The 17,788-nt window shown below is 63.7% G+C and overlaps 1 protein-coding gene across 1 annotated transcript in view; it reads right to left on the bottom strand.

The window, feature by feature from the left end:
- Positions 1-17,570, bottom strand: part of LOC117649518 (metabotropic glutamate receptor 2-like) — a 109,718-nt gene extending 92,148 nt beyond the window's left edge. The window contains exons 1-3 of the mRNA XM_034392387.1: positions 17,446-17,570; positions 17,204-17,357; positions 10,003-10,356 (exon numbers count right to left, since the gene is read on the bottom strand). Coding sequence (XP_034248278.1) covers positions 10,003-10,356; positions 17,204-17,357; positions 17,446-17,547 — 610 coding nt within the window. The 5' untranslated portion in view covers positions 17,548-17,570. The remainder of the gene's footprint in view (positions 1-10,002; positions 10,357-17,203; positions 17,358-17,445) is intronic.
- Between the last annotated feature and the right edge of the window lie 218 nt (positions 17,571-17,788).

Genomic DNA, 17,788 nt, shown 5'->3' with positions numbered 1-17,788 from the left:
GCGCGAGGCTTCCCTCTCGGCGGGGCTTGGCTTGGCTCGGCGCCGTGCTCAGCAGAACGGATGATCTACCGGGCGGGCTGGCGCGGGGCTGGGCGGGCCGCACGATCACTCGTGCTGCTGCAGGGCCTTCTTCGCGCGGACCAGCAAGCGCGGCGAAGAGGCGGCAGGGGAGAAGAAACGGCCGGGGCGTTCAGTTTTAGTAGCGGAGGGACCGGGACCGGCGGACTGAGTCGTCGCCCCACCAGTGCCGTCGCCGTCTCTCTCGCACTCGCAGTGCGGCCCGAAGGGGTGCGAGAGAGAGAAGCGCATGTGGGACCAGAACCAGGGGGAGGACGAGGTGGCGGACCGAAGCGTCCCCGGCCGGCGCCCCATTCAATATTGATGCGTCGACGCCGCTTGCTAAAGCCACGGTCGGAGAGCCCCTCGCTGGGTAGGCAACGCTGAGCCTGCCGTGCTGCCGTGGCGAGCGGGCTAGCCTACCGCAGGCGCTAAGAGCACCACGGCCGCCGCGGCTTCGACGGCGACCTCGACGGCGGCCTCGACGGCGGCCTCGACGGCGGCCTCGACGGCGGCCTCGACGGCGGCCTCGACGGCGGCCTCGACGGCGGCCTCGACGGCGGCCTCGACGGCGGCCTCGACGGTGGCCTCGACGGCGTCCTCGACGGCGGCCTTGACGGTGGCCTCGACGGTGGCCTCGACGGTGGCCTCCACGGCGGCCTCCACGGCGTGCCTCGACGGCGGCCTGCTTGCGGATCTACAATCTACACGCGACTAGATCTAATTAAGGCGCCCGGCCGAGCGAACGACAAGGAAGAGCGCAAGGGGCGCCAAGGAGCGCGGAATGGGAAAAGAAAAGGGAAAGCCGTTGCGGCGAGGCGGCGAAGCGAAGCGCTTGCCGACAAATTATTGGTCCAATCGACGTCGATCTGAGTTTCGGGACGACGTGAGCCGCGAGCGCCGCTCGAGATTTTAGCGTCGTGCCGCCAAGGCGGGGCGGGGCGGGGCGGGGCGGGGCGGGGCGCAGGCGACACAGCGAGGAAGAGGCTCGGGAAGTGGCCTCGGCTCATCTCATTCTTTCACCGCTCGACCGTACACCTACTCTTGCCGTCCCTTTCGCACGGGCTCTGCTTTCATCCCGACGCGATCGTCGCCCATTCCCCAAACAGTTTTATCTTCCCGCGAAAGGAAACGCTAACACCAACAACACTGCAAACGGACATAAAACTAACGGATGCCAACGATCGCACAGCCCAAAACGGCCCGGGCCGTCGGCGTTTAACTACGTCAGCAGGTGGACGCCCCGGCAGCGTCCTGGCGTCCCGACAGACTGATTCCGAGAGTCGCTTTCGTCGCTCTGTCTCTCTCGCACCTATACGGAACGCCCCACGAGTGCGAGAGAGACAGGGCGACGAAGACGACTCTCGGAATCAGTCCAAAGTGTCACCGCCGGCCGCGCCTCCCTCGCAATTAGAGCGTTTACGCGCTCCGGGTGGCGGGGCGGGGCGGGGCGGGGCGGGGCGGGGCGGGGCGGGGCGGGGCGGTGACGTGCCCGGACGAATAAGTGGCCGCCAACTGTCCAAGAGGCCCGGCGGCGAGGCACGACCAGTACGGCCAGCACCGCCACCAGCATGAATTGACGCGCAGGCTGCTTTTTCCCGCTCCTTTTCCCGTCCACTGGTGAACGTTTACACCAGCTGGGGGTCGCACTCACCAACTAAGATGACCGTTTTCACCAGCTTTTTCTAATCAAGTGGGAAAGCTGCTCTCAAAAATGTGCACGTTAAAATTAAATTTTGAAAGTGTTTAAGAATCTTTAAGAATCTATTCACAAAGAAAATGTGAAAAATTTTAATTGTTCGCTGTTTACAAACCAAATTGATAACGGCTTTGCCTAAAGCGACATTACACGCAGTAAATTCGGCAGTTCCATGACGCGCGCGCTTCCGCGGCCGAGCAGACTGATTCCCAGTGTCGTTTCCGCCGCTCTGTCTCTCTCGCACTCACGGGGCGTGCCGTATAGATGTGAGAGAGACAGAGCGACGAATAAACGACTCCCGGAATCAGTCTGCTGCTGCAGTCCACCAACGCCCCCACCCCGCCGGCCCGCCAGCCCGGCACGAATCAATCCGCCTCCTCGAATCATTATTTAACAGTGGCGGTGCTTTGTCACGCGAAAGCGCCACAATGACTGTCGGTTGGAGTTGTTTCCATTATCGCGGCAGCGGCGTTGTGCGTGGCTGGGCCCGGCTGGCTGTGCATCTGGCCGCGCCCGATGCAACCACAGTGGGCCAGAAGGCCGGCGGGGGCGGACAAAACTCTGGACGCGTTTTGAGCTCCAGAGTCGCTGAATAGGACTCGAACCGAACGTGTGACCCCACCAATGGATTGCTCTCCGAACGAGGAATCCATTGGTGGGGTCACACGTTCGGTTCGAGTCCCAATCAGCGACTCTGGAGCTCAAAACGCGTCAAGAGATTCGGCCGCTTCCACCGGTCTTCTGACCCACTGTGCACGCGTGCCCAGAACTTCTGAAGAGGGCTCCAGCCATGCTTTTCACCTGCATTCAGGCGGAATGTGTTTCAATGTGCCTGGCTTTCGGATGGCTGTCTAGAACGAAAAAAAGGGGAGGGGTTGATGACCCCCTGGCCTCCCCCTGCGCACGCCACTGGACAAGCTCGCCCTCCTTATCAGCTGGCTGTATCAGACACGAGCTGGACACGAGCGTGCCCTGCGCTGCAGTGCGTGGCCAGCGGAGCGAGATGGTTTAGTAATGACTACATTCTGGATTTTCCTTATTTAAAACCATCCGCCGTGGTCAGCCGTTCTGTAAATAGTGCAAAAATCCAAGCTACCTCTCCGCCTCTGGGTTATTCCCAAGCAAGACAAAAAGAAAGCACACTGTTCAATTAATCACCTGCTCAGCAGCTCGCCTGCCTCGGCTTGCCTATTCCCTCCTTAAGCTGGTCGCACAAATTTTTCACGATGCGCAAGGAAAAAAGGGGGAGCGTGACAAAGCCCCGGCAGGCCCTCTCGTCAGGCGCTTGTCGCTCCGTCTCGCTCGCGCCCTCATGGGCAGCCTCGTGAGTGCGACAGAGACCGAGGCGCAACGACTCGAGCGTATGTGTGCCGGTTTACTGCTCAAAGCAAGGGACGAGCGGGCCGGCCTTGCCGGGCAGTCTAGGCTGCCAGCACAGTGCTACCAACACGCAGTTGTTTCGGCAGTGTGCCGCGTGTGTGTGAGTGTGGGAAGGGTGGGGAAGGGAGACGAGGAGCCCCATGTGCGAGAGAGACAGAGGGTCGTAACCCCTTCCGACGTAACGAAATCTCTACGGAACGTCCTGCTGCCCGGGTCTACTCTCTCCCAGCCACGCACACTCACCCACACGGCCACCATACGCACGCCACCGCACACGGACACACACACACGCACGCCCGTCACTTTACACGGCCACGCGCGCATATTATTTGCACACACACGCGCACACACACACACACACGCGCACACATATACTCCGAACACCGCCATTTATGAAGTAGTGCCCTTCCTTCCCTCTTGGGGCTTGGTGTGGCCAACAATGTGGCCCTCTGAGTGCGTCTGTGTGTGTAAGTGTGTATGTCGAGTTTATGTGTGGGCGAGAAGGTCCCCACATGTGGTCTGTGTGCGTGTGATTTGTGAGCGAGGTAGCTTGTGCGCGGCGCCTGGTTCAAGCGTCGGACGCTGCCGACTTGATTCGGAGAACAAAGTGGCCAGCGCGGCAAGAAAAAGAGGGAAAAGAGAGAGGGGCACCGCGGGGCACCGCGGGGAGCGAAGCGCACCCTTCCTGAGCGTACATTTTCACGAGCAACACGAATGAAGCGCGTTTATTGGGGTGTAAACCGAAACGATGCGCGAAAAGTCGCAAAAAAGGGGGAAATAATCCCGGAGCGGCGGCGCGGCGTCCGTCCACGTCCCTCGCGGCCCCGAAGGCCCCGCCGAAGGCCGTCATCCAGGTCGGGGCGCTTGTTGGCGGCCAGGGCCGAGGCGGCAGACTGATTCCGGGAGTCGTTTTCGTCGCTCTGTCTCTCGCACACCTACACGGGGCGCCCCATGAGTGCGAGAGAGACAGAGCGACGAGAACGACTCACGGGATCGGTCCGCCCGGCAGCGGCGGCGACGCCCCTCCAACATCACCCTCTCCGTGCACAAGAAGCCGATTCCGTCCGCTCGGCTTTCGCTTGGCTGGAGGGGCTCGTCATGAATGTTTCTGGCGCCACCCGGCCGCACCATACGCGCAGCCCTCGGCGCAGCCACTGCACGGTAAGCCCTATGAGGTAGTAATAAGCAAGGGCGCACTACGGCTTCTCATAAGAAATGCAGACCGGTTCAGCGCGGTCGCAGCAGCGGCAACACACGGCGCTCCAAGCGGCCTCTAATGGAAACACGTGCTGCGCGGTGCTGCGAGTGCTTCGAGTTCCTTCCTGGAAACCCCGGCCGGCCAGAGCGCCCCGCCCCGCCACCCTCACTAGACGTCGCCCCGGGCCCCAATCGCCATCCAATAATTAAGGCAAGTAACACGACGACCCGCCCGCACAGCCCGCCCGCGCAGCCCGCCCGCGCAGCCCGCCCGCACAGCCCGCCCGCACAGCCCGCCCGCACAGCCCGCCCGCACAGCCCGCCACCACGGCGGGTTGGGGTTCGCCTTCACCGCCTCTGCAGACTGGTTCCGAGAGTCGTTTACGTAGCTCCCGCACCTACACGGGACGCCCCAAGAGTGCGAGAGAGACAGAGCGACGAAAACGACTCTCGGAATCAGACCGCTGCCGTGCCCGCGCACCGGCGGCGGTCTCACCTTCAGGGATGAAAATGGGCTCCGGCCACACCCCGCCCGCCCCGCCCCGCCCCGCCCCGCCCCGCCACAGGTGGCTGGTCGTTGCCGGCGCGTATATAGCCGGGGGTCTTATAGGTCCTACAAACAGGATCAGGCGTCCTCATCCCGGTCTCATTCCAGCCGCGGCAGCAGCCAGGAGCCAAGGCACCAAGGCTTTATCGCGACTACAATTTTTTCCACCCATTACATCATCATCGTTATTTTTATTTTTGTTGTTGTTTTTGGTGGTGGCGTTTGGGACTCGTGATGCTGTGTACCGTTCCAAGCCGCTGATGGAGGGCCTCTCAAATCAACGGGCGCCTCGGCACGGCTGGCACGGCTGGCGACCATAATCGCGTCAATGCGGAATAATTAAATGTATTGATTGGGGCATCGAGGGCGGCCCAGGTAAACGGACACCGTCACATCATAATTATTCTTGTTGTTTTTGTTGGTTTTGCAATTACGGGCCGTTAAAGGCGCCGCCGGCCGCAGGCTTGTTAATTCCCACGACTCGTGCGGTAAAACGCTCGGCCGGGCGGAAAGCACGGAAGCGAGCCTGCATGCGCACCCGTTTAGGCCGACGTATACGCAGCACGCAGCGCGCCGGTTGCGTTTCGAGCCATTTGTCTCCAAGACTCGAATCGAACCCAATCGAACGCATGGGGGCATACATGGATTCCTCGTTCGAAGGGCAATCTATTGGTACTCGCCCATAATCTCCATTCAAACACTGTTAAAAAAATTGAAAACAAAATTGCCCACTATTTTGGGAAAAGCCCAAAATCTCCAATGAGTCCCCGGCAAGGGTATGTTCATCTAAAATAAGTAAAAATAGAAACCTGACGGCGTTTCGGAGCGCAGTTTCTAGAATTTCGAAATTTATTGTTAACTGTGAACCCAAGGTCTGGCCTTGCTGCTAACTTTGGGGCAGCAAAAAACAAATTGCAACCGTGACGCGGGACGCCAATGAAGGGGGCCTCGGTGCGGTGGCTAGGCTAGGCTAGGCTTGGCGGAAGCGGTGGGCGGGGCGAGGACGCCCCGAGTGGTCACGCCCAGACCTGCCTGCTGCCTGCCTGCTTGCCTGTCTGCCTGCCTGCCTGCCCGGCTGCCCGGCTCGCGAGCAAACTCATCGATCCGTCAAACAAAGACGCTTAAATAGAAAGGCAGCGCCTTGGAGCGCGGCAACACACGTACCGTGCACCGCGCCGGCCGGCCAGCCGACACCGAGCACTTGCCCCGTGTTGTCGAACACGTTAATCGGCACCGAGCGCTGTAAAGGGTTTCCGCAAAGAAAACAGGGGAAAGAAGGGGAGAAAAATAAAATGAAAACAGACGAAGGAGAGGGCGCGCCGCGACGCGCACGTCCGCGGTGGCCGAGGGCCTCCAAATTGAGTCTCTGTTGTTCCAGCGCGTCGTTAAGTGATTGAGCAGGCTGTACGTTTGTGGACAGGGCCGTCGAGGGCGGTGCGAGCGGGACGCGGCGACACGGCCGAGAGAGGCAGCGGCCTGCCTGCAGGCTCGCTGTCTCTCTCGCACCCCCTGACACGCGGGACGCCGTGTGAGAGGGACAGCGCGAGGTGCAGAAGTCGCTAAGCTGGCCGCCTCGACGCACAGTAGGCTGGAAGACCGGGGTCGGCGGCCAAAACTCTAGACGCGTTTTGAGCTCCAGAGTCGCCAAACAGGACTCGAACCGAACGTGTGACCCCACCAATGGACTCCTCGTTCGGAGACAAATCCATTGGTGGGGTCACACGATCGGTTCGAGTTTTGTTTAGCGACTCTGGAGCTCAAAACGCGGTCAGAGTCAGAGAGTCCCCCACCGTTCTTCTGGCCCACTGTGCGACGGTTTCAGACTCGGCCACCTTGGCCACGTGTACCTGCGTTGTCGGCCTCCTCGCGGCTGGCCGTGCTGGCCGTGCTGGCGCAGGCCCTGGGGATCTGGCCCCATCGGTCGATGTTAATCGCCGCCACCGCGGTGACCCAGGCGTCCAGGCAGGCCTCCAGGCCACAGCGTGGTAATTGGCCAATGGCTCGCAAATCAACCCACTCGGCGAGCGGCGCGCGACCGGCATGCGACCGCCATCCATCTCGCTTCTCCCTCGCACGCCGCCAGCCCCGATCCGCCTCTGCGTTTGTCCAGGGCTGTCCGCCTCGTTTCCAAACGATTACCGTCACACCAGCTCGTCACGCCGCCTCGTCACGCGTCACGCGCGCGGCACGCAGATCGCATGGCCGCAATTAGGAAGGACGAACGTGGCGTTATAGAGTGGCCACCCGGCGGCCTGGCGCTATAGAGTGGCCGACCGGCGCGGCGCGTCTCCGAGAGTGTCGCTTGTCGCTCACTTATAAATGGGTTAAACAGTTTGTCCCGGGGAGAAAGGCCACCGAGTGTTTCCCCGTGGTCCCGCAAAGGCTACAAAGAGCAGGGGCTGCAGAGGCTTCCGGCGTCCCTCGGGAGCGCCCGCCCTTTTTTCGCAGAGGCCCCTTTCCCTTCCCCCTCCCCCTCCCCCTCCGCTGCCATCCCTTCTCATCTCGTCCCCGGGCCGGGCTGTGCCGGGCTGTGCCGGGCTGTGCCGGGCCTCATTCTCCCTGGGTCCCTGGCGTGTGTCTACAGAATCAGCTAGGGGCTCTTAGTGCCCCGTTTGTGTGGTGCGCCTGCTGTGCCTGGCCGTGCATTCGTGTGTGTGTGTGTGTGTGTGTTCGCGCACACGAGGTTGACGGGTAGGGCATAGCCGAGTAGCGCTTGCCACGCGCGGAAGAACGCAAATCTGGCAACAGGGAGGAGGACACATTTGCACCGCACCAGTGGAGATCAAAGCGTTACTACACACGCACCCACACAGTGACGCACACACACACACACACGCTGGTGCGCCTTCAATAGCGTGCAGCAGCGCGCAGACACACGGGTTATTGTGGCCCGACTTGTTCGTGTTTGGAAACCGAAAAGGAAAACGGATCCTGCGCGGGTGCCTTCGCCTTCGCTTCGGTCCCTCGCGGTCGGTCGCGCGCGGTCGCGGTGCCTCGCTGACGAGCTGCCTCCACAGGCTGGAGTCGGTAATAAGCCACTCGCCCCGCAGCGCTGCCTCTGCCGGGGCCTCGCTCCCGCGCCCGCCCTGTCTCTCTCGCGCCCACACGGGACGCCCGCCCATGAGTGAGACGCCATCCGTCTCCCGCTCCGCGCGCTCCCCCACGGCAAGACAAGCAGCAGGTGGGGTTCAAATAATGCAGTCGTCTCCGACGCAAAAAAGAAGAGGGGGGAAAATGAAGAAAAAGAAGGGAGAAAGCTCTGCTACTTAAATGGGAAAGCAGACTGCTTTAAAGGTCCGCGCCGCTTCTCCACGGCGAGGCGCGGTCTGGGCCACCCGGGCGGAACGGGGGGCGGAACCAGGGCGTGCAGGGAGAGGGGTGCACACCGCGAGGGGCCGCAGGGCGGCGGTGCGGAGCGCGGCGTGGCTTGGCGTGGAGCGCCTACCTTAGAGTAAACAGGTCGTTATATTCCGGGGGCGTTTCTTTTCTGCACGGTGTGGTGGCGTCGCGCCGCGCCGAGGACGTCGTCGAGACCGTCGTCGTCCACGTGAGCCCCTTGCCCGCGCCCCGATCCGCCACGTCACCGAGCCGTGTCCCGCAACGGCAACAATCTGCGGCGCGGCCCGAGAACCCTTCTCCCTTGACGCGCGCTCTCTCTCTCTCTCTCTCTCTCTCTCTCTCTCTCTCTCTCTCTCTCTCTCTCTCTCTCTCTCTCTCTCTCTCTCTCTCTCTCTCTCTCCCGCACGCCCACACACGGTCCGCGAGTGGGACCGGAATAAAAACTGAGGGGGAGATTGAGGGAGAATAACACGGTTTTCTCCTTTGCCGTCTCCTGATGTGTCTTCTCCTCCTCGCCGGGGTCCGCTGTGTCATCACATTTCATTTTACTCGGCGTCACGCCGTGAAAAGCCCCGCGCCCCGCGCCCCCCCCCCCGCACCCCGCCGCGCGCCGCCACGACGTAAACTCGGCCCGGCTTTTCAGCACAAATTTACATACGGTCCCCCCGGGAAGGCACACGTCGGGCAGGGCCGGGCACCGGGCAGAACGCCGGGCCGGCATGCGTGGAGGGCAACAACAGGAGGGGGAGAGGAGGGGGGCTAGGAAATGGATCTATTTCCCCGCGGTGGCTAAGGACCGGAGTCTGCGGCTCTGGAGCGCTCCGGGGCCACGCCTTGGGCCACGCGGGTCCGCGGCGGACAGTCCACGCGGGCCCGCGTGGTGCTTGTGTGGGACCGACTTGGCGCTGCTCGGAGTGACCCTGCACGCCGGCCAGGTGGCTGGCTGCCTGGCCGACTTGGCGGCGCGTCGGCACCGCAGACGCCCGGCCGCCTTGCTGATGAACGAGGCCAGCAGGGCCAGCAGGCTCGCGGAGCAGGCCGACGAGGGCCTCGCCCTGATGGATGGGCCGCGGGCCGCACGGCCTGGCGCCGCGGCGCCGCGTGATAGAGTGCCACAGCGCAATGCGCGCCGCCCTGCTCGGGGCCCCCCGGCCTTGCTGCGCTGCCGCCACGCCACGCGCGCGTCGACGGCCAGGGGCCGAGCACGCAGCGACACGCCGGCCGCCCTCGCCGACGACAGCGACGGCCAGCGACGGCCCCGACGCGGCGCCGCGGAAAACTTTGGCGGGCGGCAGATGTGACCCGGTCTGCTCCGGGGGGTGGCTGCCCGCCACTGCCAGCTGGGCGTGGGCATCCAGTGTCCGAACAAGGTCGCAATCGCATCACCATCGCCCGCTTTAATGCAGCTGTGGAAGTTGGGGCGGCAGCGACGCGCCGCAGAATGGGCTCCAGCCCTCCCCCTCCCCTCACACACGGGTCTAATCACTGCAATTAATCGAGGCACGGCCAGTGCAAATACTATTACCACGGCGACAAACGATCCAGGCCACTGCAAGCCACCGCCGCAGGCGAATGAAGAATATTTCCGCTGATTTGCGCAGACCAATTATTTCCCGCCCGCGGCCCTGTGGATGGGATTGTTCGCGGAGGGCGGGCAACGCGCGGCAGCAAGGAGGAGGCCGTGTTCGGTACGGTTTCCATTTCCATTTTCCATTTTTAACGAGTTAATGAATTGCTTTGATGGAGTTGATGAATTGATCGGGCTGCCGTCTTCGTCCCCTACCTTTGATGAAGTCGACCGCCATCTCCAGGCCGTAGGTGTCCTTGTCGCAGTCGTCCAGGATGTGCGCGCCCAGGGTGATGCCGGGCAGGAGGTCGGGGTCCCCGTTGATGACGTCCAGCGTGTAGAGCATGGCCTCGAGCGCCTGCACGCCGCCCTGCGGCATGATGGGCCCGCACACCACGCTGTCCTCCCGCTCGTGGACCATCATGAGCCCGCCCAGCACCAGGTCGCCCTCCACCACGGCCTCCTTCTTCACGGGCCAGTGCAGGCCGCCGCCCGCCGCGCCGCCGCCGTGCGTGTGGTTCTCGGAGTGGACGCCGTTCACGTCGTTGGTGCCCAGGAGGTCCTGCTGGTCTTCGCCGTGGTGGTGGCGGTGTTTGTGCGGTTGCCTGCTGCTGCAGGATGCGGATCGTGTTGGGGTCGTCGTCGGCCGCCTCGGCGGGCCACAGTGGCGGCCCGGCGCGCCGCGGCAGCAGGCCGTCGAGGAAGTCATGGTCGACGGCGACCTCGCGGTGCCGCTGGTGCCGGTGGTGGCGGTGCCTGTGCCGGCCGCCGACCGCGGACAGCGCCGCCAAGATGGTGACCGCCGCGCCCGCCCACAACATGGCGTCACAGCGCCGTCATCATCGTCAACGTCGTCATCGTCGTCATCATCCGCCGTCGGCACGCCCCGAGTGTCCGCCAGCCGTCGGGACGTGCCGGGGCAGCACGCAGCGCGCGGGGCGGACTAGGCCGGACGGGCCGGGCCGAGGCGGGCCGACCGGGGCCCAGCCCGCTGCGCTACGCTGCGCGCGGCGGGGCCGAAGCCGAAGCCGATTTCGAGGCAGCGGCGTAGTGGGGTAGTGCGGCGAGCCGTCCCTGGGAGGTGTGATCAGAGAGCAAGCCGACGGTCTACTGGCAGCGCTCGCGCCTCGAGCCTCGCAGGCCTCGCAGTCCCTCACCGGCTGCGCGCAGCGCGCTGCGCCCGCCACCCCCCAACGTCGCCCCACCCCCACCCGCCGCCGCGCCACGCTCTGCGCTGTTGCAGCGGCTGCTGGCTGGCCCTCTGCCCCTGGCTGGCCTGGCTGCCCCCGGCCCGTCACACTAGAGCAACAAGGAGCAAGCGGCCCCGGTTTGCCGCCCTGCGCTTTTAAATTTTTCATACAAGCTACTTGGGGAGTGATTTATTCCAAGAGGCAGGAAGAAAGTGGGCCAAGAAAAATAAATCCGCCGTAGCAGCGCCAACCTAGTTCCCACAAAAAAAGTAAAAGAAGACGCCAGTTGGCGGAACAACTGCGATTTAGTATGAATAAAAAGTTTACAACAATCGCCCACGTAAATCCTGCTACTTCTTTCCTGCAGGAAGTGGGCGATTTTCTCTGCCGGACTCTCCCGTGGCTTCATCAGGGCCTTCATCAGCCTGGTCGAGAGGGGTGGAGAGAGAGAGAGAGAGAGAGAGAGAGAGAGAGAGAGAGAGAGAGAGAGAGAGAGAGAGAGAGAGAGAGAGAGGCGCTCCCGGCCAAGCCAGGCCCCGAAGGACCGCATTCTTGCCGCTCCGGCCACCTAGGTGCTCAGGCGCGGGGGCGTTGGGGGCGAAAGGGGCATGGGGGGGGGGGGGGGGGAGAGCGTGGGGCCTCATTTCCGAAGAGGGCGGAGCGACGCCTGTTTGCCGGAATGCCGTGCTGGCGGTGCTGACGGGGACGCCCTTGCTCGCCTGTCGAGCGATTCCACCAACCACCGCACTGTCTCTCTCGCACCCACGGAGCCCGCCGCAGGGGAGCGAGAGAGACAGAGCGAAGCCGCCGGGATTCTGGCGCGATGTCACGATTGTGGCGGCGGTGCGCGGTACGTCACGACACAAGAGGCGAGGCCGCCTGCGGCCATACAGTAAAAACATCCCATCTCAAGTGCGGCCAGAGAACAAGTTGCTGCTGTTGTTCCAAGTCGGGCACTGAGCGCGGGGGCGGGGCGGGGGCGGAGGCGGGGGTGGGGCGGCCTGCGGTGGTAGAGGGTCCCGCGGGGCCAGTGGGCCGGGAAGAACATGCAAGCGGGGCCGCGGGGAGGAGGAGCGCGAGGGAGGGGCAGGGGATTCCAGCACGCCGTGCCGTGCCGCGCCACGCCGTGCGGTTAGACGTAGAGCACCTGTTGAAGTGATGCTTTAATGGGCCGGGGGCTCTGCGGGCTGCGGTCTGCTGCGAATAAACGATTCCCGCGCGCCGTGCCGCCGTGCCGCGCAGCGCGCCAGCGTGGCGGCAGCATGGCGCCAGGCAAGCCCGCCGTGCCGCCGTGCAAATCGGCAACTTCCGGCCGCGGGGCGGGGCGGGGCGGGGCGTGCGTGCCGCTCGATTACGCCACGCCGTCGAGCACGTGGCCGTGGGGCGAGTCGCGTGCCGAGCCGACAATCAATCCGAAATAATAAAGCAGCCGACGCGCCAATTTGCAGAGCGGCGCCTGCACGCTCATTCCCTCATTCATTCCCGAAACGCCCCGTCGCTTCGCACTTATGGGGCGGTCAAAGCGGTCCCCGGCGGAGCGAGAGAGACAGGGCAAGCGGGTAGGCGGCCAATCGAGCGCGCGAGGTGCCGCGAGGCCACGTCCCCCGGGGCGGTAGGACCGCCAGCACCAGCAGCAGGGCCAGGAGCGGTGCTCATAGGTTGTACGACCTTTTTTTTGTCCGACCTAGCCGAATTAAAGGGAGAGCAGCGAGGCGGTAGGGAGACACAACTCAATGACGGCACGGCACGCCAAAAGAAAGCCCTCGAGCGCCGCCAGGCCGCCAGCTCGGTCTGCGCGAAGCCTGGAGCGCGGTGGCCGGCGGCCTTATCTGAACAATGCCCCCCTCCCCCTCACTGGAATCCCCTCTTTACCGTACTATGGCGAGTGACGAAGAAAAAATACAACGTCTTAGCTGCGTCAAGAGAAGCGGATTTTCTGTCCTTTCAGATTTTAATGACATTCCCTTTAAAATTGGAAGGAAAATGGCCGCGCGACGTCTGACTGAAGAAACCAAAAGCCGGGGCCCGGGTCCGCTTGCCGCTTTCACAGCCCCGGGACGTCTGGGACGTCTGGGACGCCGCCCTCTGCTCGGTGGGCAAGGCGGCAAGGCGGGGCCCGCCTGGCGGGCTGAGTCAGCGAGGACATGGTTCGGCCCTGGCTCGGCCAGACGGTACGGCCAGGGCTACGAGGAGCATGGCCAACCATAAAGCATCGCCTGCCGGCCCGCCAGCCCGCCGGCCTGCCTGCCCGCTGGCCTGCTTGGGGTCTGGCCGGACCAGCAGACCGACCAATCACAACTGCCCGTGATTGCCGATCGAATAACAGACCGGCTCGGTAAATCCCGCAGCTTCGCGCGGCTTCGGCTTCGAGTTGACAGCAGTAGAGAGCGAAGACCCCAGCAGGGCGGGGCCAAGCAGGGCCCTGCCAAATATTTCAGCTCGTGTGGCAGCTCAACGCGGAGCTCTGGCCTTCCGAACCACATGAAATTTTCGTTTCGTCTTCTCATTTTTGTTGTTGTTGCTTTCGTTTTGACGTGGAGGCTGACGACGCCACACCAGAAGCTCCTCGCTGACCACAACAAGTTGGCGCGGCGGCTCGAGTTCTTCGCCGGCAAGTTGCCCGGGCCAGTCGGGCCAGTCGGTCTGGCGGGCTGGCGCGGCCGGCGGGAGGGAAGAGGGCGGCAAGAGGGAGTAGTTTGACTTGAAACCTTGTTAGTATGAGACTAAAGCCGGACGGCTCAGCGGGGCTCAGCGCAGTGGGCCCTGCAGACTGATTCCGAGAGTCGTTTTCGTCGCTCTGCCTCTCTCGCACTCATGGCGCGACCCGGAAAGGCGCGAGCGAGACAGAGCGACGAAGACGACTCTCGGCATCAGTCTGCTGGCGAGCCACCCGCCACGCGTCTCTGGGGGAGTTTCGGAAGAATAGCAGCGCAGTGCCGGCAGTGCCTCTCGCGGGCCCGGCCGCCCAGACAACAACACAAATTTAATTACGTAACAACAGGTTGGCATAACCGGGGCTGGCTCGGCAGGGCTCCGACCAAATTCCCGGACGAGCAACAACAACTTTTATCTGCGGGGCCGCGGCCACGCCTTGGCCACGCCCAGGAAAACAAAGTTGCAAGACGAGTTTCTCGTGGTGCTTCATGAGGACGAGGACGCCGACGGAGTCTGCGTGTCGCTCGCGCTGCCCCACTGCCAAGGGTGGATCCAGGCTCGGGTTTGGGAGGGGGGGGGATGCACAGTGAGCCAGAAGACCGGTGGAGGCTACCACAACGGCCAAACGCGTTTTGAGCTCTAGAGTCCCCAGTTGGGACTCGAACCGAACCGTAACGCGTAACCCTACCAATGGAGTCCTCGCGTTCGCAGAGCAATCCATTGGTGGGGTCACACGTTCGGTTCGAGTCCTGTTTAGCGACTCTCGACCTCGAAACGCGTCTAGAATTTTGTCCGCCTCCACCGGTCTTCTGGCCCACCGTGCGGCCGCCCCCTGGGCCCTGCACGCGATCGCCGAGGAGGGCGGCGCGCCGCGGCGTGCGCTTTGAGCGCGGAATGGACGCACCGGGACAGCCCTCTGCTCGGCTGAGCGAGGCCCGCCCTGCCGGATGAGGCCGCGTACAGGGCGCCCTTCCGGCGGGCCTAATTATACCTCCGCGGCCTCTCCGCAGAGCGTTTCCGACCATAGCGCCCCATCGCTCTGTCTCTCTCTCCACATCCAGACTCCCCGTGAGTGCGAGAGAGACACCGCGACGACTCCCAAATCATGATGGGCCTCCGGTTCAGCACCACGGGGGCGCGCAGTGGCGTGACGCGTGATCCGATTGTGGCGGCCGAGCGGCCCTAACGAGCGCGCTGTTATAGAACCGATGGGATGCAAGAAGAAGGAGGAGAAGAAGAAGAAGAAGAAGAAGAAAAGAAGAAGAAGAAGAAGAAGAAGAAGAAGAAGAAGAAGAAGAAGAAGAAGAAGAAGAAGAAGAAGAAGAAGAAGAAGATCCCCCTCTTCCTCCTCCTCCTCCTCCACGCCGAGGAGGCGAAGGACTCTGCTGCGCACGGGCGCCACGGCCGCGGAGGGCCGCGCACCGCGTCGTCATGAATAAACAGCGCTCAATCACGTTTTTGCACCTCAATATTCATGAAAGGGAAAAGTTTGCAAAACGCATGTCGGGCCGAATACGGCCGCCGATCCGCCCAAGTGACGCGCAGCGCGCACACCGGTGCAATTTCAATAAGGGGAGGCACGGGGATGGGGCGACTTGGTGAAGGGGGGAGGAGAGGAAAGGAGAGAGAGAGAGAGAGAGAGAGAGAGAGAGAGAGAGAGAGAGAGAGAGAGAGAGAGAGAGAAAGAGAGAGTGAGCTAGAGAGAAGAGGCTGGCAGTGATGGAAAGGGGTCCCCCACGGCCCCCACGGCAGGGGCCCCGCTACGCCGCTACGCCAACAGCGCAGCTGGAAGCTGGACCGGTAAGGAGCGCGGTTCCTGGAAAACTGCGGCGCCGGAAACAATCACCCACCGGCGCCATCCCCCAATGGACCTTGTTTCTCTCTCACACACTAGCTTTCAATCTCTCTCCGTCTCTCTCCACCTCACTGGCAGTGCAGCGCCGCCGAGAGCGCCGCCGTTCGCCGCGCCGTCTCGCAAACAAAGTGACCGAATCCCACGGCGATGCATTCAAACCGAATCTAATGAAGGCGGCGAATGCCAGCGACGGAAAAGTCTGAGGCGTGGAGGTACGGCAAAGCTGGGGGGAAGGGGGGGGGGAACTGGCGGGACTGGGCCGGGGGACAGAGACACAGACAACCGCAAGGCCCGGCAGACGTCTTTGTCCTCCGCGCGCCGCATTCACAAAACACCCCCCACAACATTTAGGGCCACCCGCAGTCTGGGTCCCGATTGTTGGACTCGGACTCTCTCTCTCTCTCACACACACACGCACACACGCGCGCACGCACACACACACACACACACACACACGCGCACACACGCGGCCTCACGGCCACAGCCGCGCAGAAGAGGGAACCGGGGGAACCACAGCAGCAGCCCCGCAGTGTCCCTCCTGCTCTACTCGGCCTGGAACCCCCCCCCCCAAACACACACACACACACACACACACACACGCACACAGTACCACACACACACACACACACACACACGCACACAGTACCACACACAGGCTCGGCAAACAGTATAGTGTGCCACGGCCCCTCGCCGGCCTGAGTCAAGAGTGAGATAATAAGGGTGGCATGTACCGGCGGGGCGAGGCTGTGCCAGTGCCACGAAGGCCCCCCCCCCCCCCCCCCCGAAGGCAAACACGCGCGTGCCGTCACCCCGATAACAAAAACGCGTGCCGCGGTAACAAACAAAACAAACCAAACAAACTGTCGTGCGCTCTTTCGCTTGAGTTTTAGCCCTAGGTAGGATGCCGGCCGCCGGATAACTCACTTAAACTTGGTGTCCTGGGAGGGGCGGGGCGGGGCTGAGTCGTTCCCCGCTGTAAAGTTGGCCGGTAAAAGTGTAGCGATCATGAGTCCTGGCCGCCGCCGCCGCCCCCCTCACTCCCCGCGAGCTGTGCGTCCTGCCAGCGCGCGCCACGCGGTCAAGAGGCGCGGGGTATCGCCAGGGGCGGCAGCGCGGCGCGGGGTATTCCCTCCCACGCCATGCTGTAGCGCGGGGTAGTGACGGTGGCACTCCCCCGGCGGCGCGGAGACACCCCGTGCGCCTCGCGAACGGTGCTGCCGCCTGGCGACGTCTGGCGAGCAGCGCGGGAGGGCCATGGCAACAGGGGGAGAGCGCCGTGGCCGTAGGCACGCCGAAGGCGAGGAGGCAGCGCGGCGTGGCGGGCTGGCCTACCCTGGACCTGGCGGGCGTTCCCCACTGCAGTGCCCGCCGCGTCCCGCCCAGCCCACCGTGTCTACCCGCCCGGCCCTGCATTGTTGGTTGACGCGTACGCCCCCGCATACGCCGGGCCGGATCGCATTGCTCCGCCTATCACGTTTCAGTTCAGGCGTCAGGCGGTCTCAGAGCCGCAGACACGGATCCGCGGGCCTCCTGCAAACGGCCCAAGGCCTCGCCTGGAACGGCGTAGGTACCGCTCCGCACGCCGCGCACGCCCACGCAGGCCGTCACGCTCGAGCCGAGCAGCGCGGCACGGCCGCCTTATCGCGGCCACGCTCCATCCCCCTCTCTCGCACCTATGAGGCACAGCGACGAATGACTGCCGGTTAAGCACGCCTACCTTTGATGAAGTCGACCGCCATCTCCAGGCCGTGGGTGTCCTTGTCGCAGTCGTCCAGGATGTGCGCGCCCAGCTTGATGCCCGGCAGGATGGTCTGGTCCGCGTTGATCCTGTCCAGCGTGTACAGCATGGCCTCCAGCGCCTGGATGCCGCCCTGGACCAGTCAAGACAACCAACTTTAGTGGCTCTGTCTCTCGCACCCTCGCGGCGGGCCCCGTGAGTGCGAGAGAGAGACGCCCCACCTGCGGCATGATGGGGCCGCACGAGATGCGGTCGTGGCGCTCGTGCACCATCATGAGGCCGCCGAGGACGAGGTCGCCCTCCACGACGGCGGCCAGCTTCATGGGCCAGCCGTGCAGCGTGCCGTTGGCTGACCCGTTGGCGACGTGCTCGTCGTCGTCCAGGTGCACGGCGTGCATGGCGTTCGCCAGCGGCGGCGCGTCCAGGATCAGGGGCTCGGCGGGCTGCTCCAGGGACTGCACCGAGGAGGCCGCGGCGCTGGCGCCAAGGTCGGCGGTGCGGTCCAGCGCCTGCAGGCCGTGCGGGGGCGGCTCCGTGTCGTCCGCCTCCTGCGGCACAAGGAAA

Source organism: Thrips palmi, unplaced genomic scaffold (assembly GCF_012932325.1).
Source record: "Thrips palmi isolate BJ-2018 unplaced genomic scaffold, TpBJ-2018v1 HiC_scaffold_4, whole genome shotgun sequence".
NCBI classification, from domain to species: Eukaryota; Metazoa; Arthropoda; class Insecta; order Thysanoptera; family Thripidae; genus Thrips; species Thrips palmi.
This window is presented reverse-complemented; position numbering and strand designations above follow the sequence as displayed.